The sequence below is a fragment of the Artemia sp. Qi Xiang Cuo genome, chromosome 11 (assembly GCF_049724085.1).
Source record: "Artemia sp. Qi Xiang Cuo chromosome 11, ASM4972408v1, whole genome shotgun sequence".
Taxonomy (NCBI): Eukaryota; Metazoa; Arthropoda; class Branchiopoda; order Anostraca; family Artemiidae; genus Artemia; species Artemia sp. Qi Xiang Cuo.
Genome location: NC_142804.1, coordinates 18,267,419 through 18,291,895, shown reverse-complemented (window position 1 = coordinate 18,291,895; position 24,477 = coordinate 18,267,419). Strand labels below are relative to the sequence as shown.

Here is a 24,477-nt window from a genome sequence, read left to right as displayed (position 1 = left end):
ATAAAATTATAAAGCAGAAAATGAGAATCGGAAATAACGTAGTCTGACAGTTTAACCCCCCCCCCCCAAAAAAAAAAGAAACCTTCTTCCTTTGTCAATGCTACGACAATCACGCACTTGAGTGCACGATGCATATCATTTCTCATCCAGCATAAAACAGCCAAAAAAGGTACTACTACTAACAACTCATTGAAGGAAAAAGCTGCTAGAGGCCAACACAGCTACGCACGCTCCTCCTCCTGCCCCAATTTTCTTTAAATCGTTCTTACGAACTCCTCCCACCCAATTCGGGGATGACCTTCTTTTCATTAGACCTTAGATGGTTGGCCGAAAAAGACGATCTTTGGCAATCTTCATCATTCATCCGCAGAACTTTTTCTAGCCTTTCTCTCATTAAAGCCCTAGAAAGCAGGAAAGAACGAAATTATTCGTATAGCTCGGTGTTTCAAATGCTAATTTCAAACATATAGGTTTCATCAAATTTGGTCTTACCCATCAAAAGTTACGAGCCGGAAAAATATGCCTTATTTTCGAAAACAGGGGAAACACACCCTAAAAGTGATATAATCTTAATGAAAATCACACCATCAGATTCAGCATATCAGAAAATCCACAGGTTTCAAGCTCCTATCTGCAAAAATGTAGAATTTTATATTTTTTTTTGCCAGAAGAAAGATCGCGGATGTGCGTGTGTTTTTTTTTTGTTTTTTTTTAGGGGTGATCGTATCGATCCATTGGTCCTGGAATATCGCAAGAGGGCTTATTCGAACGGAAATTAAAAGTTATAGTGCCCTTTTTAAGCGACCAAAAAAATTGGAGGGCAACCAGGCCCCCTCCCATGCTCATATTTCTCCCAAAGTCACCCAATCAAAATTTTGAGATGCCATTTTGTTCAGCATAGTCGAAAATCTAATAACTATGTCTTTGAGGATGACTTAATCCCCCCAGTCTCCGGGGGAAGGGCTGCAAGTCATGAGCTTTGCCCATTATTCACATATAGTATTGGTTATTGGGAAGTATAAACACGTTTTCAGGAGGGATTTTTCTGGTTGGGGGGGGGGGGGGTCGGAGGAGGGAATTACGTGGGAGAATCTTTCCATGCAGGATGTTTCCAAGGAGAAGGAACACTTCTATGAAGGGGGCGCCGGATTTCCCAACATTATTTAAAAAACGATCAGAAATTAATTACAAAAACAAGTTTTTTCAACTGAAAGTAAGGAGCAACAGTAAAACTTAAAACGAACAGAAATTATTACGTATACGAGGGGGTTCGCCCCCTAGTCAACACATCACTCTTTTCGCTATATTTTTTTATTACTTTCAAGAGAGCTATCTATTATATTTAAACGACCTTTGTGATTCAGGAGTCATTGTTAAAGAATTGGACCAAAATTCGAACTTTAGTGCAAAGAGAGAGGTGTTGACTAGGGGGCGAACCCCCTCATATACGTAATAATTTCTGTTAGTTTTACGTTTTAATATTGCTCCTTACTTTCAGTTGAAAAAACTTGTTTGTTTTTTTAAATTAATAAAGCTAAGGACTAAAGGGGTCTGATGAACCAGGACCTTCTCAATTATTAACCTAAGAATCAAAATTTGGCCGAGGTATCCTCCCCCTTCCTAAAGTACATATTTTAATTATAATTATTTTATTTTTTTACGTAAGCTGAATAATCTCAACTTTGAACTTTTTTACAATTACATACTTTGAATTACATTTTATAATTACAGATTTTATCCATTTTAATACGCATCTGCTTAATAGCGTCTAAAACACTATTTATCGTCTCTCCAAGCAATTGGAGCAAGAAATACCGTGAGCGTCCATCTCAGTAAAAATATATATAGAAAAAAATAAGACAAGGGCAAGAAATCAGAGAGAGAGAGAGAGAGAGAGAGAGAGAGAGAGAGAGAGAGAGAGAGAGAGAGAGAGAGAGAGAGAGAGAGAGAGAGAGAGAGAGAGAGAGAGAGAGAGAGAGAGAGAAACAGAAATTGATAAGCAGAATGAACAGATGAGAATATTGAGAAAGATGAGAAATTGCAAATGAACTGAGCGAGAGCAACCAAATTACAATATGAAAAAAAGGAAAAATAGGGGAAAACACTTTCGAAAACATCGAATTTTTTTTTAACTAAACACTGACTGGGATAAAGTTCCATCAGCTAGATAAAGTACAGTGATCAGAATTTAAGCCGATAATTTGGATATTAGATCGATTTGAAATAGCTGCTTGAATTGAAAAATGCAGTAATTGTAAATGGAGAATCAATTTTTTTTTCTTATCTAAGGGGATTGTAAAACAGAAAAACTGTTTAAGCAAAATCCTTGATTTTTTTTTTAAAAAATGCAATTAAAAATAGCAATCGGATAAAAGCCTCACTTAGAGATGGGATTATCGAAATTTTAACGATCATAAATTATGCATAAGCAGTCAAAATCACTAATGAAAAACCACTCACATTCCTGTTTTGCTTTGTTTTTATTTTTCTTCGGTATAAATGCTTAAATATTATTTATAATTTATAAATAAAATAATTTATAAATAATGAATATTATTTAACAATATTATGTTTCATAAACAAAGAGAAAATTGAAAACTTCATATGCCATGATGCTAACATAAAAAATAGCTGACATCCACGCCTCTTGTCACAAATGGGTTAAAAACATGAAAAAATTAAAGCTTTCTGTTCTATTCTTTAAACTATTACGCTTTGCAGAGAAGTTTTGAGCTGTTTCAACATAATATTTTATGCTTTATTGTACCTACTTGATACCAGACGCAAGTAATACCACTTTGTTAGATGGCAGATAAGTAATACCATCTAGACGCTAGATGGCAGAGGGATTTTTTCAGAAATAACTCGTTCCCCTTCCTTGTACGCTATTTAACTATAATTTAAATTCTTCAGACATGATAACTATTACTTACTATTCAACAATATTTTGATAACTATTCAACAATATTCAACTATATATTCAACTATTATTCAACTATTAACAACAATATTCAACTATTCAACAATATTTTAACTACTATTCAAGCGTCCAATTGTTAAGCCAAGGAAGGCCGACCCTAAATCCCATGGTGTTTGAACTTCTACTCTAGGCTCCCTATTCAAAGCTCTTGCTTTGACTACTTCCCAAGGAAACAAACTTCGAGCCCCCCCCCCCTCCAAAAAAAAAATAATAATAAAACATGGAAAAAGAACGTGCTTTTTATTATTAAATGACTTAAAAAATCTGGAAAGTCACTTTTTCACGAATGTCCCACCTCAAACCACTTAACCTCAAACCTCAAATAACTTAACTCTTCCACTTCAAGCCCAAATACTGGGTACATCCCAAGCAACAGTCTTTGAAGTCAGGGCAGATTCTTCGATCATTTCAACTATAAATCTATTCTACCATAAGTGAATTTTAAATCTTAGAAAGTGTCATCACGGCCTAATCTGGGCCGTGATTACTGATTAGCCCTTACTGCCCTTACTGATATATGCCCTTACTGCACTTACTAACTATAGCCCTTACTGATTATCCCTTTTAGTATCTCCTTTTAGCTTATTAAAAGAATAAAGCAACTATTCAGGGATATAATATGTGTTCAACTTCTACTTAAGCTAATAGATAAAGAATTAAAGAGCTACTTACACGTGGGTGTCGAATTTGAACTCGCACGACGACGAAAGTTAGGAGTATAGGTTCTTGTAAGCGTTGCACGAGAGGAATCTGAATCATACATCTCTTCTACAAATACAAATAGCAATAATTAAAATACACATGTTAAATAGAAACAGATATAAATAATAAACAGTTAGATTTCAGAGTCATATCTTGGAGAGATTTTAAAATTTTTATTCGACACTAAAATGGATTCAGAAGAAAACGGTTCAAGCCTTGATTGGCAACGGTGCCATGACTCCAGTATTTCATTTTTATACAATTTGGCTTTGGGGAATCATTATAACTCGCGTTCTGATTTAAAAATCAATCAGACCAACAATTACCAACCTATTACTTCGCTGCTGTCACAATTTAATATTTTCTTAGCTATTTTTCTTTCTTGCAGTTCAGGTAAATTATCCTCCTGAAACCCAGTGATTTTACGACAAGCTTGCATCAGTAACTTGCGCCAAAGGGAGAGATACTTATATCATTGAATTCATTAGTCTTGAATCTATCCATTCACTAAGTTAGATAGATAGATATATTGTATTTCATACAAATATTAATAACACAACTAATTAAATAGAGTCGGCAGGGAGAAAAGATCGAAGGTAAGGCTAAAAATTATTACAATGAGTTCTGGTACACCAAACAAAAAGATAAAGAAGATAAACCAAAAAACATCATACCATACTAAAAGAGAAGGACGACGGAGGCTACATCAAAACAGTGAAATCTAAAAATAATACTAAGAAACAAATTATCAGGAAGAATCACCCCGTCATCAAAGGTTAATAATCTATTCTTCGAAGTTAGTCTTTAAAAGTTATCGACTATTAATATTTTTGAATTTACTATTTAATTTTAGCCTATTTGCTATAGAAGGGATTTGGTATCTTATTGAGAATTTATCTCTTTCACAATTAATCAAAGGGATTCGATACGCTCAAAAACGAGCCGACGAAGAAGCGATTGAGCGAATAGGGAGGGGTAACAAGAATTTCTGATTCATAAAAATAACTCACCGGAGACTGAATATCATAATGCCAGAGCGATAATTGCAATTCCCTAAGTAGATTAAGATTTAATATGAAGAAATAAAAATAGATAAAAAAGATAAAGGATATTAACTAGAACTTTTCTTTGAGAAGGATCTAAACTTTCTTTTTTTTCAACGATTTTTTTTTAAACGAAAATTTTCTTTTTTTCAATGATTTCCAACAATTTTTAATCTAAAAAAGCCTGTATGCCAAATTTCAAAAATTCAATTTGGTAGATGGATAGAGCTGCATCATAGGTGTGGAATAATAGGAAAAATCTCACCTTTCGTTGATTGTTAGAACCGTAGGAAAACAGAAAAATAAGAAACCAAAACTTTCACAGGGAGGAAAAATCTTAAATTTGACAAAAATCTCTATGTTTATTGCACAGTTGAAATTAGTTTAATCACAAATCTGATCATGAATTTTAATAAAAATCATGCAATTTCCCGTTAGATACGAGCTGACATAGTGCGCAACTCAATGGAAAGTATACGATAGGAGATTTCAATTTTTCTTTTATTTTAATTTAATTTTCCTTTTAAATTCCCCCTTAGTTAAGAAATTAAAGTTTAATTCAACAAAACCCATTTTTAACACAAATAATTTAACAAAAACAAAGAGTTTGTATAGTAATTAAGATTTATAAAATACTTAACCTTCCTTACCAGCATAAATCAGTGCTACTTTATTTTCCTGTGTTTATCTCGACGGTTCAATTCTTTTTCAATTCCCTGTGAAATCTGGACCTTAGTACTTGTCCATTTATAGCATGGATGGAGCATATTCATGGTTTGTGTAGCTCAAACCCCGTTCGATTCAACCTCATGCAACTCAATCCCCATTCAATTGAACACCATGCAGCTAAACCCCCTGATTAACTCAGCCCTCATTCAAGTCAGCTTGAAGCATGTAAACCCCGTTCAACCAAACCCCATTTAACTCAACCCATGTTTACTCAATGCTCATTCAAATCAACCCCATTTAACTAAACTTCATACAACTAGTTTTTGTTAAAACACATTTAAGCACTTGTTTGCAGAAATATATGACCGGAATTTGAATAAGTTTGAACTAGCGCTGATTACGTTTGCGCAATAAACTTTTACTATTCAGATGATCGAAATAATAGCTACCGTTCCTGAATCAACATTAACGACAAATTTCCTAACTAGACATTTTTTATTAAAGGCGTTTCTAATTTTTTTGTTACTATGGGCCGCGGTTTGCTCTTTGCCAGGTTGCAGCTATTTGTGCAACCATGAAATGTGCAACCGTGCTGGACTGTAGTGTGGTCCGTTATGATTTTTCCTCCAATACTAAATAAAAAGTTATTCAGCTTTCCAAAAGAACCTGAGAGACTTTTTTTTCTAAGCATGGTCCTTTTTGGGCTAAAAATTAAGTTCAAACCATTCATTTTAAGCAGTTTTTTTTACACTGCCAGCAGACTTAAAGTCAGAAATTTAGTGTGGCTTATATGCATATAATATAACATCCGCTTCTTGACATAGGTCATTCACGAGACAAACAATCAAGAACAAAACCCCATAAATTAGATAGTACTAAAAATGATAACAATAAAATTGCCATAAAAAAAAAAAAAAAAAAAACACACAAGATAAATATCAAGACAGGATTCATACCTAAAGGGGGCGCGGTAGGTTTAAACACAACCCTCGGCTCACTCTTGCTCCGGCGTCTGTTTTCGGCACTCATGGCTTCGAGCTGGGCAGTTGCAGTAACCGGCCCCTCTCTTGGTACTGAAACAGTAGTAACACTTACAATATGACTAGCATCTTGACTCTCCAAAATTCGGTCATGAGACTGAAAAAAATATATATAAGTAAATTGTAATATGACTGAATCAACGAAACAATAATATAAATATAATTTTTAGGAAAAAGGTACCATATATTTCATCTGTATAACTCTGTCTCTTGATTGAGTGAAAATGAATGATAAAAAATAACTAAAACATACACGTCCTCTTGGCCAACCCTTCCTTGCAAAATCCGAATTATTAATAAAGTAATAACCATTTCGACAGCTCGTATCTCTCCAATTTTTTTTTTATATACAGCGATTGGTTTCCTTAGATCAGGACAACCTCAAAGATAACCTCTAGATTCTCATGCTTAGAGAATTTGTTTACCAGTCATATTTTACTTGGTCCTCACGTCAAATATACGCAGATAGCTCCTCACGCAAAATGTTCTGTGAAAAAAAGGGCCCATTGGCCTACTTTATGCTTTAAATCTATGGACTTGAATTTTTATATGAAACCACTTCTTACACGATGCAACATGCCTGCCTTTCCACAAAAAAAAATGAGCATGATTGGGAGCTGACAGAGGGAGGGAGAGGGCTACTGGAGGGATCACAGCCCAAGTATAGCTCTTCAGTCATACAAATTGAAAATCACCAGTGGATTCTCTGATCCAAAAGCTGCAACATTCCTACCTTTTTGCCAAAGAGTTGTGGTGGGAGTTGTCAGGGGGAGACGAAGGGGCCATTGGCCAACTTTCTGTTTGCATGTTGTTTTTGAAACGGGTCAGACCTCAGCTCGCCTTTGAGCAGACAAACTTCGCTTAGACCATCCTTCTCTTAGGTCCCACAAGCAACATTTCTGGCCTTCTGAACATCATACGAGCATATTTCTGGCACGTGTTACTTTTGAAGAAATTGTAAAGTTTATTAAAAAAAAAATTTATGGTAATTAATTAGAATATGACTTATTTACACCCTTTTCTTGTTCTTTTTTTAATGCTTTCCATTTTTAATTTGCTTGAATTATTGATCAGCATTAAAAGGGAAATTATATCTTCTTAAGTTCAAAAGTTACTTCTCTTGCTTTAAGCCGACTGTCTACAGTCACTACGAAGAAAGGGACCTGTAACTTCATAGTCAATGAGAGAACTACTAATGCTTAGGAACACGTGCAGTACTGTTCCTCTTCTCCAGTCTGCAAATGGAAAATAAAAGAGCAAACTTAACCTAAATCAAAGAAAAAAATGGCTTGTAAAATTAGAAGGTAAGCCATTCCAGATCCGTGGAAAAATACTTCTTTTTGGAGTTTACTGTAACTTCAATTTTAAACTATGGCCTGCTAGCTTGTCTCATTAAACGGAGCTTCCGATTCAATAGCAGATAAAAGATGAGAAAGAAACGGATGCTTGGAGCCACAGCTTCAGAATGTCCTCTCTGAAAAAGACTAAAAATTACTTCATCCGAAAGTTCAAGGCTCAAGGACAATAAAAAATCATTCTTTTTGACTCCACCAGAGAATTATGCGCAGTTTTCCAAAACCAACATCATATACATAAATGCGGCTAGAGTCCCAAACTTTCTTTAAACACAGAGGAGCTTAGATGATTACTTCTTAATCACAATGACTTTATTCTGCGGCGTTTCGCAAAAAGGGCCTACGTCCCCTTTTCCTAATTTTTAAGGAGATCAAAATGAAAATAAAAACGCACAATAAAAAAAAAACCTCACAAATCAGAATTTAAGCAACTTGAAACTTTAAAGACTGATTCTTAGTTAACTTTTTACCAGAATTCACTGGCAATTCAGAAACTAACCTCCGATTGGTCACAGTGCGTGTAGTGGGGGGAGTAGCGCGCCATCTGTGCATTCACGCGCTCAGCAGGTCAGTCGGCTTCAAGCCGTAGTCGAGTGAACATCATACCTGCGCTAGTTTAGTTATTGTGGTAGTTTGAAATGTGTGCTGCAATAGAAAATCCCGCCAAATGTGAAGTGCGTGCTGTTATAAGGTTTTTTACAGCCAAAGGATACTCTGCAGCAGCTATTCATCGTGAGCTTTGTACCGTGTACGGACCAAAAGTTATGATTTAAGGAGTCGTCCGTGAATGGGTACGTTTATTTAAAAGTGGACGAGAAAACTTTCATGATGAAGAGAAGAGTGGTAGACCATCCTTGGTGACTGACGAACTCTTTCAGACAGTTGATGCAAAAGTTCGTGAAAATCGACGTTTCACAATGGCGGAGTTGTCTACTGATTTTCCACAGACTTCTAAGACTCTTTTGTACGAGATAGTGACAGCAAGATTGGGTTACCGTACGTTCTGTGAACGATGGGTGCCCAAAATTCTTACCGACCACCACAAAACTCAAAGAATGGCCTCTGCATTAGACTTTCTGTCACGTTTTGAGGACGAAGGAGAACCATTGTTAAACAGAATCGTGACCGGTGACGAAACCTGGATTAAGTACGTGAACCCTGAAACAAAAGAACAGTCAAAGATGTGGGCACATTTAGATTTACCTATCAAACCAACAAAAGACCGGCAAGATTTTTGTGCCAGAAAACTGATAGCAACGGTGTTTTGGGATGCCAAAGGGGTGTTGTTGGTTTAATTCATGGAATATGGGAAAACCATTAATCCAGATGTGTACTGTGAAACACTAAAAACATTACGACGGAATATACAGAACAAACGCCGTGGTATGCTGACTTCTGGTATCGTTTTTTTCCACGATAACGCCCGTCCTCACTCTGCTCGCAGAACAACAGCCCTTCTTGAGTCATTCAAATGGGACGTTTTCAACCATCCACCTTACAGCCCAGATCTGGCGCCAAGCGATTATCACCTCTTCATGCATATGAAGAAATGGCTCGGGTCCCAGCGGTTTGATGACGACGAAGAGCTCAAAGATGGGGTCACAGGCTGGCTCAAGGCACAAGCGGGTGATTTTTATGCAGAAGCAATTTCAAAGCTTATGAAGAGATACGATAAGTGCCTCAATCGTTATGGAGACTATGTCGAAAAATAGTGCAAAGATGTAGTTGTAAGATGTATATATTAAAATATTTTTACTTAACTTGGTGTATTTTTTTCAATCAACCGGAGGTTAGCACACAGTCTAGGGAAGTACAATAGTTGATTAAAATAAGAGCAGATAAAAGGCATTTTGCTTTTGCAAAACAACAACAATAGTTTTTCAGACATTTTTTTTGTACTTTTTTATTCAAACACAGTTTTTAATCTTTTTATATACTTTTCTTGTTTGTTTTAGCTGTTTAGCCTTCACTCCTTCTTATTTTATACATAAAGGTTTTCAAATATGAAGCGAACATGTTCGGGGTTTTTATGTTTCTATATCTTCTTTTTATGCAAATTTACCCAAAGACGGTAAGGCCCTCACTCCTTATTCTATACATAAAGGTTTTCGAATGTGAAGCGAATATGTTCGGGATTTTTATGTTTCTATACCTTCATTTTATGTAAATTTACCCAAAGACGGTAAGGCCTTCATTCCTTCTTCTTCTATACATAAAGGTTTCCAATGTGAAGCGAACATGTTCGGGCTTTTTATGTTTCTACATCTTCATTTTATGTAAATTTACCCAAAGACGGGGGATAATCCACAAGGAGGACCTAAAGACCATTCCTAAGAAGAAACGAAGACACAACTGAGAACATGTTAAGACACAAGAAATAGATTTTCCCAAACAGCGCCCTTCCTTGAAACAGTCCTTGAAATCCTAGGAGAGATACTACTGACGCCCTTTTTTAAAAATCAGAAAATAAGCAACATCACATGTGAACTCCAAAGACAAGAAACAGGATTTGCTATTTATTAGTCTAGATAAGGGTTTCTCAACTGAAGTTCCCCGAAATCCAAGGAGTCCCGGAAAGAGTCACAAGAGCCTTGTAAATTAAAGAGTGACAACAGTGAACAACAATGAAAACCCATAAAAAGCAGCAGAAAATTTTTCTTGAGGTTCCCTAGGCGACAAAACTGAGATATATTTGTAAATGCTATAGCCTGCTCCATATGAGACCTGGCATTAAAAAGACCTGAATAAAAAGACCTGAACGTTGAGTTTTATGTTCACTCTGAAGCATGCAATTTTGCAACAATCCTACATCTGTGTCTTGCACCGAGAGGACAAGATACATATATAAAAGGATTTACTAATTACACGTCTATAAATTCATCGAGCCAGAAATATGAAATTGCTCAAACATTTTCTTAGAGAACCATCTAAGTTTGCCTAAAAAATGAAAATGTTCCTTTTTCCACTATTCCCAACCAATTCTCAACGAATTTTTAATCTAAAAAAACATAAGGCAACTTTCAAAAATATAATTCAGTAGATGGATACAGCTGAATTTCAGCTAAAAAATAATAGAAAAAATATCGTCTTACGTTGAGCATAGAACATAGCGAGTTGAACAAAGACACATCTTGACTTGAAAATTATGGGTGCTTTCTACAGCTGACCATAATTCAAAGAAATAAGAGATGGGGCTTCGAGATGTCTATTGTCTTATTAGTATCATAGTGTCTAAATTCTACATAAAAAATTCCTAAGGACGGAACGTAAACAACAATTTGGTTTACCTTCCTTGTCTTACAAGGAAAGTAAACAAACAATTGGCTTACCTTCCTTGTCTTGCACGGAACGTAAACAACAAATTGGCTTACCTTCCTTGTCTTGCACGGAACCTAAACAACAGATTAATTTACCTTCCTTGTCTTGCCTGGAACGTAAACAAAAATTGGCTTACCTTCCTTGTCTTGCACGGATTGTAAACAACAAATTGGCTTACCTTCCTTGTCTTGCACAGAACTTGACAGCAAATTGGCTTGCCTTCCTTGTCTTGCACGGAACGTAAACAACAAATTGGCTTACCTTCCTCGTCTTGCACAGAGCGTAAACAACAAATTGGCTTACCTTCCTTGTCTTGCTTCTGGATCGACGTTTCTTAGAGGCTGATTCATCTTTATCCCCACTCTTGCGTCTCTTTCCTTGTCGTGAGGCTCTTGGAGCAGAAAAATCTAAATCTTCTTCGGTTTTGTCAAAACTAATGTCATCATCAAAAGAGATGCTAAAATTAAAATTTTCCTACTAAATATTATTTATCTAGAAACACGCTTAAGGGTCATTAGGAGGATGGCAGTTGTAATCAGGGCAATGGGCAATTAAAAAATTAGGGTATCAGGGTAATTTCCAATTTTCTAATAAATATTACATAACCAGTAGTATGCTTTATAGCTATCAGTGAGGGGGAGGGGTGTTAAATGTAAACAGGGAAACGCACAATCAGACAACCAGGGTATTAGGGCAATTTCAATCTTTTTCTTATAAATATTATGTACCCAATAGTATGCTTCAAAACCATCAGGGATATGGTAAGTGTAATCAGGGCATTAAGCAATCAGACAATAACGACAATTATAGCACTCGTTAAAGAATTGAGCGATATTACTAATCTATGAATTATGTGATGTACTTATAAATCGATATTACGCATTGAATTATGATTCAAGAAATAATTCATAAAGCAATATATATATATATATATATATATATATATATATATATATATATATATATATATATATATATATATATATATATATATGTATATATATATATATATATATATATATATATATATATATATATATATATATATATATATATATATATATATATATATATATATATATATATATATATACTATATTATATTATGAAGCAAAATATTATGAGTATGATATTAAGTAGTATTATAATAAAGGACCTTTAAAGTTATTAATTAAAAAAACTTTTTCCACAAAATCAGTTTTTCAAAGAAAAGTAAAGAACTCCATTAAACATAAGATGAGCAAAAATAAAATCAAATAATCTACCAAGCGTGAAACTACCACAAATCAGCGTCGATAAATAAATGAAACCCAAAACGAACAGAAATTACAATAAATAACCGAGTAAAACTCAAAACGAGCAGAAATTAACAAAAATTGGGCTAAAAACCCCTATGCCTTCCCAAGGCCAGAACATAATTTGCACTTTACTGAAAAATATATAAATGTTTTTACTTTTATAACTTTAATAAATCAAATAATATTAACATTTTGATTACTAAATATAAGTATATGTATATTAAACTGACAATGCACATTCATTTGTTGTTGTTTTTTTCAGTAAAGTGCAAATTATGTTCTGGCCCTGGGAAGGCATAAGGGTTTTGAGTCCAATTTATGTTAATTTCTGCTCGTTTTGAGTTTTACTCGGTTATTTATTGTAGTTTCTGTTCGTTTTGGGTTTCATTTATCTATCGATGCTGATTTGTGGTAGTTTCTAGCTTGGTAGATTATTTGATTTTATTTTTGCTCATTTTTGTTTAATGGAGTTCTTTACTTTTCTTTGAAAAACTTATTTTGTGGAAAATTTTTTTTAATTAATTTCTGTTCGTTTTATATTGACATAGTCTTTTCAGAGAAAAAGAAAATAATACTTAAAATCTTTTCGTTTTTTTAAGACTTTATAGTTTCGCCTGCTATTTGTATGCTGGAGAAAAATGCAACAACATACACCCTTTACAAAATCTGGACACAAATAGTAGTGTTTAATTTAGTTTCATACCTCCTCTAGTTGACCTGAAATGGAAAACTTGATACCATTCGCAAAAAAAATCTGTTTACTTGCTGTGATAGCTTGGATACACTTACGCTACTGTGATCTGGTCGAATTTTAAGAGCAGAAGCAGCCCCAAAAGTTGTAACATAATACCCTCAGTCGTTCTTGGGATACTGCTGAGATGCCTTATTGGGAATTAGCATTAACCCAGTGCATTTTGATTTAATCAAATGGCAACATTTATTTTTTTAAAATAAAGTCAAATGGGGAGGGGGATTAGTTTCCCTACAATCCCTTTCGACTATTAAAAAGGGCATCAACCTTTCTATTTTCAATCGAATGAGCCCTTTTAGAAGTTCCTACGACAACTCCTTCGATTCAATGTGTCCTGGTCTAAACAACAACAACCACAAAAAAATAATACATTATACAAACATCGATCTTTACTATAAATGTCAAGCCTCCTATCATTTTCGACAACTAAAAAGGGGACTTCGATCATTTGGCATCATTTCGATTTCCAATCGAATGAGCCCTTTTTGAGTTTCTACGACAAAACTTCCTATAAACACCTTATATGCCCCCGGGGCATAAATTACAAATCTTACCCTAAGTGCCGTGAGGGTGGTTGTCATCCTTTAAGACCTAATTTCCAGAACTTTCAACTACGTTAAACAAAATGGCTATGTCAAAATTTTTATTGGATGTGTCTGGGAAAATGGTGAGCGTGAGAGGGGCGTTGGTCTTTCTCCAATCACTTTCAACTATTAAAAAAGACACTAGCCCTTTCAATTTTCAATCAAATGAGCCCTTTTGAAGTTTCTACGACAACGCTTTCAATAAAAACCTTATATACCCCCAGGGGATAACTTACAACCCTCGCCCTGAGGGCTGGGGGAGGGTTGTCATCCTCAAAGACCTAATTTCCAGAACTTTCTACTGCGTTGAACAAAATGGCTATCTGAAAATTTTGATTGGATGTGTTTGGGGGAATGGTGGGCGTGAGAAGGGGGTTAGTTACCGTCCAATCACTTTCGAACTATTAAAAAGAGCGCTAGCCGTCTCAATTTCCAATTGAATGAGCCTCTTTTTAAGTTTTTACGGTAACTCTATCATTAAAAACCTTGTATGCCCCCAGGGCATAACTTACAACCTTTGCCCTGGGGACTCTGGGGGGTTTGTCATCCTTAAATACATAATTTAGAGAACTTTCAACTACGTTGAACAAAACGGCTATCTCTAAACTTTGTTTGGATGTGTTTTGGGAAATGGTGGGCCTGGAAGGGGTGTTAGTTGCCTTCCAGTTACTTTCGACTATTAAAAAGGGCACTACCCATTTCAATTTCTAATCGAATGAGCCCTTTTTGAAGTTTCTACGACAACTCGTTCTATAAAAACTTTATATGCCCCAAGGGCATAACTTACATCCCTTGTCCTGAAGGCTGTGAGGGGGTTGTCATCCTCAAAGACCTAATTTACAGAACTTAAAACTACGTTGAATAAAATGGTTATCTCAAAATTTTTATTTGATTTGTTTGGGGGAATGATGGGCGAGGGAGGGGGGGCTAGTTGTCCTCCAATCAATTTAGACTATTAAAAAGGGCACTAGCCCTTTGAATTTCCAATCAAACAGCCTTTTTTGAAGTTTCTATGACAACACTTTCTTTAAGAACCTTATATGCCCCCAGGGCATTAGTTACAACCCTGAAGGCTGAGGGGTAGTGTCCTCCTCAAAAACATAATTTCTGTCTAAATATCAACTACGCTGAACAAAATGGCTATCTCAAAATTTTGATTGGATGTGTTTCGGGAAATGGTGGGCGTGGAAGAGGTGTTAATTGCCTTTAAAAGGGCACAAGCCACTCCAATTTCCAATTGAATTAGCTCTTTTCGAAGTATTGTACGACAACTTCTTCGCTACGAAGTGCCCTGCTCTAAAGGAAAAAAAATAATAAATGATGCATTATGCAAACATCGTTCTTATACGCCTTCAGCGCATAACTTAAAACCCTGGCCCCGAGGGTTGTGGGGGAGTGTCTTTCTCAAAAACATATTTTCTATCTGGAAATCAACTACGCTGAACAAAATCGCTATCTCAAAAGTTTGATTGGATGTGTTTGGGGAAATGATGGGCGTGGGGGGGCTAGTTGCCCTCCAATCCCTTTCGACTATTAAAAATGGCACTAGCCACTCCAATTTCCAATCGAATGAGCCCTTTTCAAAGTTTCTACGACAACTCCTTCGATACGAAGTGGCCGGGTATGGAGAAAGAAGAAAAAAAAATAATAATACATTGTGCCCACATCGTTCTTTACTTAGGCAGCGCTATCGCGCTGCATATGATACACCGGCAAACTTTTTATACAGCGATTGCAATGAGACAAAAGTCTTTTGCTACAGTCGGATCCCTAGGGGGCTTGAAGACATTTTCAATATTATTAAAATGAAATCAGAAAGCAGTAAAAAAATTAGAAAGATCGATTTTGCTTTTTATCTATGTTGACTTGCCAATATTGTCACAAAAAAAACGTTCTGTTTTAAGACTTTCCAACAGAAAATAGAGGCAGCCCTGAATCCAGTTTGTAACACGGCATAGTCATCAAGCTGAATTCATTTATTAATATTGAAAATAATAGATATTACTCAATGCTTGCAGAAGTATTCAAACAAGTAAGAAAGTGAGCAAAGAATGAAACGTAACAAGTGGAAAAAAGAGAAAAGAAATTAGACGAAGGAGACAAAAAGCACATCGCAGTCACAGAAAATAGTGCAAAAAATATTTTAAAAAAATGCAAAAATATTCAAAGAAGCGAGAAAGAAAAAAGAAGAAAACATAATAAGTGTAAAAAAAAAAAAAACAAGAAAAGAAATCAGACAAAGCAGACAAAAGTCCCTGGCGATCACATAAAATTGTACTGTTTGGTGTCTATAGTATTCTAAAGGAATGTTTTATAAAGAAATCATCATTTGAAATCAATCCTGGTTGTGGAAGTTTTTATGAGAACTTTTCTAAGGACGATTTAAGTTACATTAAATAAAAAAATCAAGTTAACTCAACTGAAAGTAAGGAGCAAGATTAAAACTTAAAAGGAACAGAAATTTTTACGCATATAAAGGCGGTTGCCCCCAGGAGTCATTGGGTTGTCCCAATTAAAGAATTGGGACAAAATTCGAACTTTAACGTAAAGGGCGAGGTGCTGAGTAGGGGGCAACCCCCTTTATATACGTAATAATTTCTGTTTGTTTAAATTTTTAATGTTGCTCCTTACTTTCAGTTGAAAAAAAAACTTGTTTTTTTTATTTAACTTTTGATCGTTTTTAAAATAATGCCTGGAAATCTAGCCCTACACCCACGGAGAAACCCCCTCCCCACAGAAATATCCTTTAGATAATTCAATCCCCGTGAAAATTTACCCCGGACAATTACTCTTAACCACTCCACGCGTAAAATTGAGACGGAAAAGAGAAAGCAAGACATATGAAAAGAATATTGTAAACGAATTCTGGCAAATTCCGCCAGTGTATAATTTCCCTTGACAAGTTCACTCCCTGGAAACTTCCCTCCTCATGGAGAATTCTCCCGTGGAAATGCCCCCAGCAGATACTTTGTCGCCCCCCCTCTTCCACACGAAAATGTATGCCTACATCCCAATAACAAATACTATGCGCAAACAATGGAAAAATTTTATAACTTAAAGACCTTTTCACTGGGGCTGTGGGGGGGGGTGGGGATCATAATGTATCAAAAGCATAGTTATTGGGTCTTTCAACTATGATGAACAACTATGATGAATATTGTAAACGAATTCTGGCAAATTCCGCCAGTGTATAATTTCCCTTGACAAGTTCACTCCCTGGAAACTTCCCTCCTCATGGAGAATTCTCCCGTGGAAAAGCCCCCAGCAGATACTTTGTCCCCCCCCCCCTCTTCCACACGAAAATGTATGCCTACATCCCAATAACAAATACTATGCGCAAACAATGGGCAATTTTCATAACTTAAAGACCTTTTCCCTGGGGCTGTGGGGGGGGGTGGGGATCATAATGTATCAAAAGCATAGTTATTGGGTCTTTCAACTATGATGAACAACTATGATGAATATTGTAAACGAATTCTGGCAAATTCCGCCAGTGTATAATTTCCCTTGACAAGTTCACTCCCTGGAAACTTCCCTCCTCATGGAGAATTCTCCCGTGGAAAAGCCCCCAGCAGATAATTTGTCCCCCCCTCTTCCACACGAAAATGTATGCCTACATCCCAATAACAAATACTATGCGCAAACAATGGGCAAATTTCATAACTTAAAGACCTTTTCCCTGGGGCTGTGGGGGGGTGGGGATCATAATGTATCAAAAGCATAGTTATTGGGTCTTTCAACTATGATGAACAAAATGACTATCTCAAACTTTTGGGGAAAAGGGGGCGGGGGAGGGGGCCTAGTTGCCAAATTTTTTGGTCACTTAAAAACGGCACTAGAAATTTTAATTTCAGTTCTAATGAGCCCTCTCCCGATATTCTAGAACCACTGGGTTGATACGATCATCCCTAAAAAAACCAACAACAAACAAACAAACACGCATCCGTGATCTTTCTTCTAGCAAAAAAAAAAAAATAGAATTTCACATTTTTGCAAATAGGAGTTTGAAACCTATACAGTAGAGTTCTTTGATACGCTGAATCTGATGGTGTGATTTTCTCTGAGATCCCTTGGCTTTTAGTGGCTGTTTCCCCCTTTTTTCAAAAATGAGAAAAAAATTTCTCAGGCTCGTAACCTTTGATGGGTAAAACTAAACATCGGTTACTAGGGAGCTGGGTCCTTACTTACAGTTCGTTAACACGTACTGTTTGATACCAATAGATATGTCAAAAGAATTGGCTTTTTATGCTGATTTCAAATATATAAATTTTATTAAGTTTAGTCTTAGCCATCAAAGGTTGCGATCTAAACTTGCTCCAATCGCAAGTTCGGATCGTTTAAAAGAGATGCTGACTAAGTTAGGGGGATAATTCTCTAATAAAGAGACTAACGTTTTAAATTAAACACGCGACGCGGAAACTAGATTGAATTACATCAGAACGACAAAAAGAAGAACTTATGACCTTTGATTATATGATAGAGAAAGCCTATTTCATTAATAATGAATAGTTCCAAAACACTCCTCACCATTCCTGATAACTACTTATTTTCGTCATTTTAAGTTAATAAGTAAATAATTGTAGACACCATCTCCAATACTATTACTTCTACTGACAAACCGAAGTGCCACAACACCACCCGAGACCTACACAACCCAAAACCATCTGAGATTTTTAGCTATACCTCAAAGTAAATAAATGTTGTATACGAGATTAATATTGCTGCGGTGAAGGTAAAAAGTGAGGTTAGTAGTTGGAGTCAAGGAGTGTAGTTAAGGAGTACTTGGAGTCATCAGGAGTCAAGCTAGGCTATGTCTCATCCTCATTTGTACATTATTTTGATGGTCTTTAATATTATATATAATACTAAAACATTATATTATAATATATTATATTAATTTTAATATTATATATGTCATATATATTACTAACAATTTATATTACTACTTATCTATAATAAGTAGTAATAACTGAATTCCAGTAAATGATTTCAGTAAACACTTAAAAAATAGGCCCCCACAGGGGAGAATATCAAACATTCTGCAATGTCTTCTAACTAAATACAACTACCGCAAGTGCTAAGAATAGGAAGATTTTTACACAAACTTAGTAGGTGTACTAACAAAAGAAAATTGGACAAGAGTATTCATCTTCGAAATAATACCCAAACGATTTTAAAAGAACATTCACCTTATTTCTTTGACGTTACGTTTTATCTAGTAGCCTGAAGTGAGTATACCTTTTTCTAAATTACTGTTAATCTATTTGAACAGTAAATATCGAACCGTTTAAAAGTTTGGATCGTAAAGCACACCGGCTTTTTTCGAGCAAGCGCTGAATATGCTACTGTTAATTTTTTAGCAAGGAAATACAACCTAAATTTCCCGAAAGAAAACTTTCCTGTGATATATATCTTTTTTAGTTCATTTGATGTCAAATATAGATATAGATTTGGTTGGATTAAACCTTATTTTTGACACACAATGTTTAGGTCACACTAATAATGTTTACTTGAAGCATGTGCTATTTGGAGGACGTCCCTAATATTATACCTGTAGAGCTTAATTCGTTGATTGGGTCAAGTCTGTCCAGTCTTAATGGTGATCCTTCTCGTCCATCAGTTTTGAACTGAACAAATGAAAGCTTTTCTCTAGTTTCAGGATCAAAACGATTCTGATCGTTTACTAATATTTCGGCCAAAATTCGTAGCTTTTCCTCCTACAAAAGAAGAAGAAGAAGAATTAAAAAAACCGAAGGTGAAAACCTTACTCCAGTTTTGTAAGTCACATATAAGACCCCAGATTGACTATTGGCTCATCGTTTCAAGACCCAGATGCAAAAATTTGAAACAACACAAACAGATATAATACGTCTCATATTTGGCATTAAAAAGAACACAATCTACATTCTTCTGCTTGTAGAGAGTTGACGCAAACCACGCCCAGAGAGACGTAGATCTCTCTTGTTAAAATATATCAAAAAAATTTAAGCAAATAGCTCACACGAAATACTAAATATTATAAGAACTCCAGCCATGTATATAAGGATTGTAGAAGAGTATACCAATATTCAGAAGAAGTTCCCTGTACCCACAAAGTCTATTGCACCTGCTTTCCCCCATTCCCCTCCATGGAATTGGCCAATTCCCATAATAAATACTGATTTCTAAAAGTGGACTAAACAATAAACCCCCAATCGCTTTCATCGAGAAAAAATTTGCTGAACTCAATATACAATTATATATAAAAACCATTTCCATATTTTTGTTGATGGGTCCAAATTGAATGAGAAGGTAGCAAGTGGTCCTTTCCTTCCTCACCTGAATATTGCAATGGGCGAGAGAATGTATAATAATGTATCTATAATGTCTGCTGAGTTAAACGCCATAATCATGGCATTAGAGCACCTTATGAATAACCAACCTTTGATTGCTAATCCCCATAATATTATAGTTTATTGTGACTCTTTGTCAAGTCTTGAGTTGCTGTCTTCAGCTCCTCAGTATAAGTTGGATATTGACACTTATCATTGTCTTAGTGTTATTGATAATCTTGCTTCAAGAGGTATAAGAACTTATCCTCAGTATGTTCCTAGCCACTCTGGTATAAGTAGTAATCATAAGGCAGATGAAATAGCAAAAATGCTATAAATATTGACCAGCCAAATGGGAGACCAATCCCCATTAGAGATATTTACCGATGGAGACTATCAGATATTATGTTTAATAAGAATAATCCTATTCTATCTCCCTTTCCCAACAACGATTTTTCTAAAATTTATCATAGAATTCGTTCTGGATCAAATGGGCTAAATTTTCTGGCTTTCTCTTATCAGTTCCATTGATTCAAATGGTTCAGTTCCCTTGTCCCCTCTTTGCAGTTATTGTAATATGAATAATGAAACAATTGACCACTGCCTATTTGAATGTAATATGCTGACGTTTCCACAGTATACCTTGCATTTTAAACTGTTAAAGTGCTTCAAACACCACAAAATCTCAGTATCAGCCAAGAGCCTAGCAGACTATACCTGCAAACAGAGCACAGAAGTCGATATCTATGGTCTTATATACGAACTCTCTGAGTCAAAAAATCTAACGAGATATACGAGGATATATAATACCGAACAGGCAATACATAAATTATATCTTATTAATAAAACTTGTGACTATCAACGTCAATTTATTTCGATTCTTGTAGTACTCGACCGCCCGCAGAAGAAGAAAAAGAAGGTGAGGTGAACAGAGTTAAATTCAGCCATGATTACCACAACTTTGATTTAAAAAGAACTTCTTGATCACAGGTACTCACGGTCAAAATTTCAAGGAGGGGGGGGGAGAGAACAAAGTACCTATCCGAAGGTTGAATATTTTAAAATGAAGTTTGTTTTAGACTCAAAAATCAGATCTTATACTGTTTTTAAGCTGATGGTTCTTAAAAGCTCCTGAACAAAAGCTGATCCCCTAAATTTGGATGCAGGGAGGCGTAAGCAGAAGGGGGTTCAGAATCTTACCGTCTTCCAAAAGCCCAACCTTTTCCAAATTTCTGGGTATTAATTAATTACCCCTCCCCCTAAATCAAATGCTGTGTAGGCTGCAGGGGCGTGGTTACAATAAATTATACTTTCATTTCAAAAAACCAACAAAGAGAAAAATCTCTAAAAAAAAAAAAAAAAAACAAACGAGACTGTGGCCAGTGGTGAGAAAAGAACAACAGAAACAAAACAACGCAGATATTTCGCCTCTATACAAACAAGGCGTCTTCAGCACGAAAGACACACAAGAAGAACAAGATAAAAAAAAAAACAAAAAAACAAGATAAAACTAAAAACCAACAAAGCCACCACTTTCTTGTAAAATCAACAAGAAAGGAATTAGAGTCAATGAAAAATAATTTTCACATTACCCCACAGTTTTATAACAACTATTATCCTAGGGGTTGTTCGGCACCCAAGATCTATGGTCTACCTAAGATTCATAAGACTGGATCCCCCCTCCGCCCCATTGTGTCAACTTTTCTGTCACCTGTTTCAAAATTAGGAAAATTAATTGTCGGTAGCTTTGCGTCCACTTTTGGGAACACAAAAATCATATTTAAAAAATTCGACTGATCTTACTAATAAATTGCGAAATTTCACGCTGGAGGAGAGTTCAATTCTTTGCAATTTTGATGTTGTGTCCATGTATTCAAGGTGTTATTTAAAAAGGTGCGAGGATATTTTAAAAAGTAAATTATAAAAACACTTTGATTTAATACAGGATGTGACGGTAGCCAGTTTGGATATTGATGTCATTATGAGACTAATTATTCTTGTAAATAAATTTTCTTTTTATTTTGGTTTTCGAGGGGAGTTATATAGGCAAATTTTTGGGTTACCTATAGGGGCTTCTCTTTCTCCCTTATTGGCAAATCTATTCATAGATGCCATTGAAACCTCTGCTATAAACAGTTTTAGAACCTTCCCTTGCTTCTGAGGTAGGTTCAAGGATGATGTGATGTGCGTTTGGAAACCTGGATTGGACTCCTTAGACCTATTTTGTAAGCATTTAAATAGTTTTATAATAATATTAAATTTACAGTTGAATTTGAGGATAATAATAAATTACCGTTTCTTGATATTTTATTAATTAAAAGGGTTCCCCATTTACTTTTCTTAATTTACAGAAAACCAACGCCCAATGACATGTATTTAAATTTTCATTTTTGCTAGCCTATATTGGTGAAAAGGGGGGTCGTAATTTCACCAGTGGATAGAGACTATAGAATTGGTTCCCAGGACTTTCTCGATTCGGGATTGTTATATTTGAGGGATATTTTGTTTTGTAATAGTTATCCAATTAAGTTCATTGATAAAATAATTGAAAATAGACTGGTTAAACATAATAGTAGGGTTATTGGGGTTTCTCAATCTTTAGGTTTAGTTGAATCAAAAAGCTTCATTTGATTACCACATATTCCAGGTTTGGGTGAGAAACTTTCACGGGTTTTACGTAAATTTGGTATTGATACATGTTTCCAATCGATGAGGACAATGGGTTGTTTTTTTAGTTCTGGTAAGGATTTAACCCTGTGAAATTTAGTAAGTGTGGTATATAAAATTCCGTGTTCTTGTGGGAAGTTCTATATTGGTAGGACTCACCAACAATTTGTTGAAAGGTTTATTGAACACCGAAATTCAATAGAAAAAACCCTACAATTAAGCAAGCCTCCAGAAACTTTCGTTTCAGCTTTAGCAGAGCATATTTGGCTTCAACTAGATCATTTTGTAAAATTTGATGAAGCCTTGGCTATTTCTAATGATAAGGGGTACACCCAATGGGCCAGGGAAGCCATAGAAATTAAAAAACATATGTTTGCTAACCTTTCCATAAGTAGGGACACGGGGAATTTAAATATTGACCCAATTTATGATAACCTTCTAAAGAGTGAATCAACAGTCAATAAGGGAGTATAGATTTTAAATAATCACCAGGGGACTATTTTACCTGCTAGACCAAAACGATGTGCTTCAGTAATAGCTAACAAAAGGAGTATTTTGCAACTGAATAATTAAAGTAATTTAAAGTTTTTTTATTTTTCCTCAGTTACTCTGGTGTCCTCACTGAATTAACTCTATATTAGCATCTTTTCACTCCGTGGTTTATTTTGACCCGAGTTTATGTTTTTGTTTTTTTTTTGTTTTTTTTTGGTGGTGGTTTTTTTGGTTTTTAGGTTTATCTTGTTTTTTTTTTTTTTATCTTGTTCTTCTTTTGTTTATTTCGTGCTGAAGAAGCCTTGTTCGTATACACGTAAAATATCCGCGGTTTTTTTTTTCTATAGTTATGTTTTCCCTTCACTGGCCAAAGTATCATGTGTTTTTTTGTTTTTTGGAGATTTTTATCTTTTTTGATTTTTTTTCATTGCTGGCCAGTTAGGCTTCAGATCTTTCATTCGTAAATTGTACGGGCAACAATTAGCCGCTTCTGTCAATTATTACTTGTATTTAGTTAAAAAAAATGCAAATCTATTAAATCAACAAATTTTCTTAAAAAATTGCAAGAAGGAATCAGTGATTCCGAAATCTTTTAAAATATGTACCCATTTTGGAACTGAAAATGAAACAAAATTAAGAAATAAATTAAGCCTCATAGCTTTAAATCACATAATTTATGAACAAAAACAGAGACGTTTTAAACTGTCTAAGGACTTAGATTATGTTGAAAAATTTTTAATAAATAAACTTCCATCTGACATTTTTATACGAATTAAGGAAATGGCCATTAGATCTTTTCGCCATGATTTTCATTTGTCCAAGGTTCGTTTGGTTGACAAGTTTAATAAACTTTTGTTTGAGAAGTTCCAAGATTCAGATGTTTTTTATCCTCGTCATTGTCTGGGTCCAGCAATTAAAAATTTGTCTTCTAAACCTCTTAATATTCAACAGGAAGCCGTTTTGTCAAAGGGTTCTAAGTTCTGTTTTCCAACACCAGTCTCCTATTCAAAAATAATTTCAAAGGTGGAGTCAGGAATTATGGCTTCTATAGATAAAGTTGATACTCTTCAAGAACTCAGAGCCGAGATCGTAAGAAAACTAAACACCTTTAATATGAACTTAATAGGTAAAGACATTTAAAAAAAAGATTACAGTAAAATCCTTTCTGACTTGGAAAAGGATAAATTCCTTACTATCACCAAAGCCGATAAACGAAACACGATCGTAATTATGAACACTGAAGACTATAATAATCGAATGAATTCCA

The 24,477-nt window shown here is 35.1% G+C and overlaps 1 protein-coding gene across 1 annotated transcript in view; it reads right to left on the bottom strand.

Moving 5' to 3' along the window:
- LOC148946719 (rac GTPase-activating protein 1-like) overlaps window positions 1–24,477 on the bottom strand; it is an 87,433-nt gene that overhangs the window by 32,871 nt on the left and 30,085 nt on the right. The window contains exons 3-6 of the mRNA XM_089096403.1: window positions 19,276–19,457; window positions 11,411–11,564; window positions 6,351–6,531; window positions 3,653–3,748 (exon numbers count right to left, since the gene is read on the bottom strand). Coding sequence (XP_088952529.1) covers window positions 3,653–3,748; window positions 6,351–6,531; window positions 11,411–11,564; window positions 19,276–19,457 — 613 coding nt within the window. The remainder of the gene's footprint in view (window positions 1–3,652; window positions 3,749–6,350; window positions 6,532–11,410; window positions 11,565–19,275; window positions 19,458–24,477) is intronic.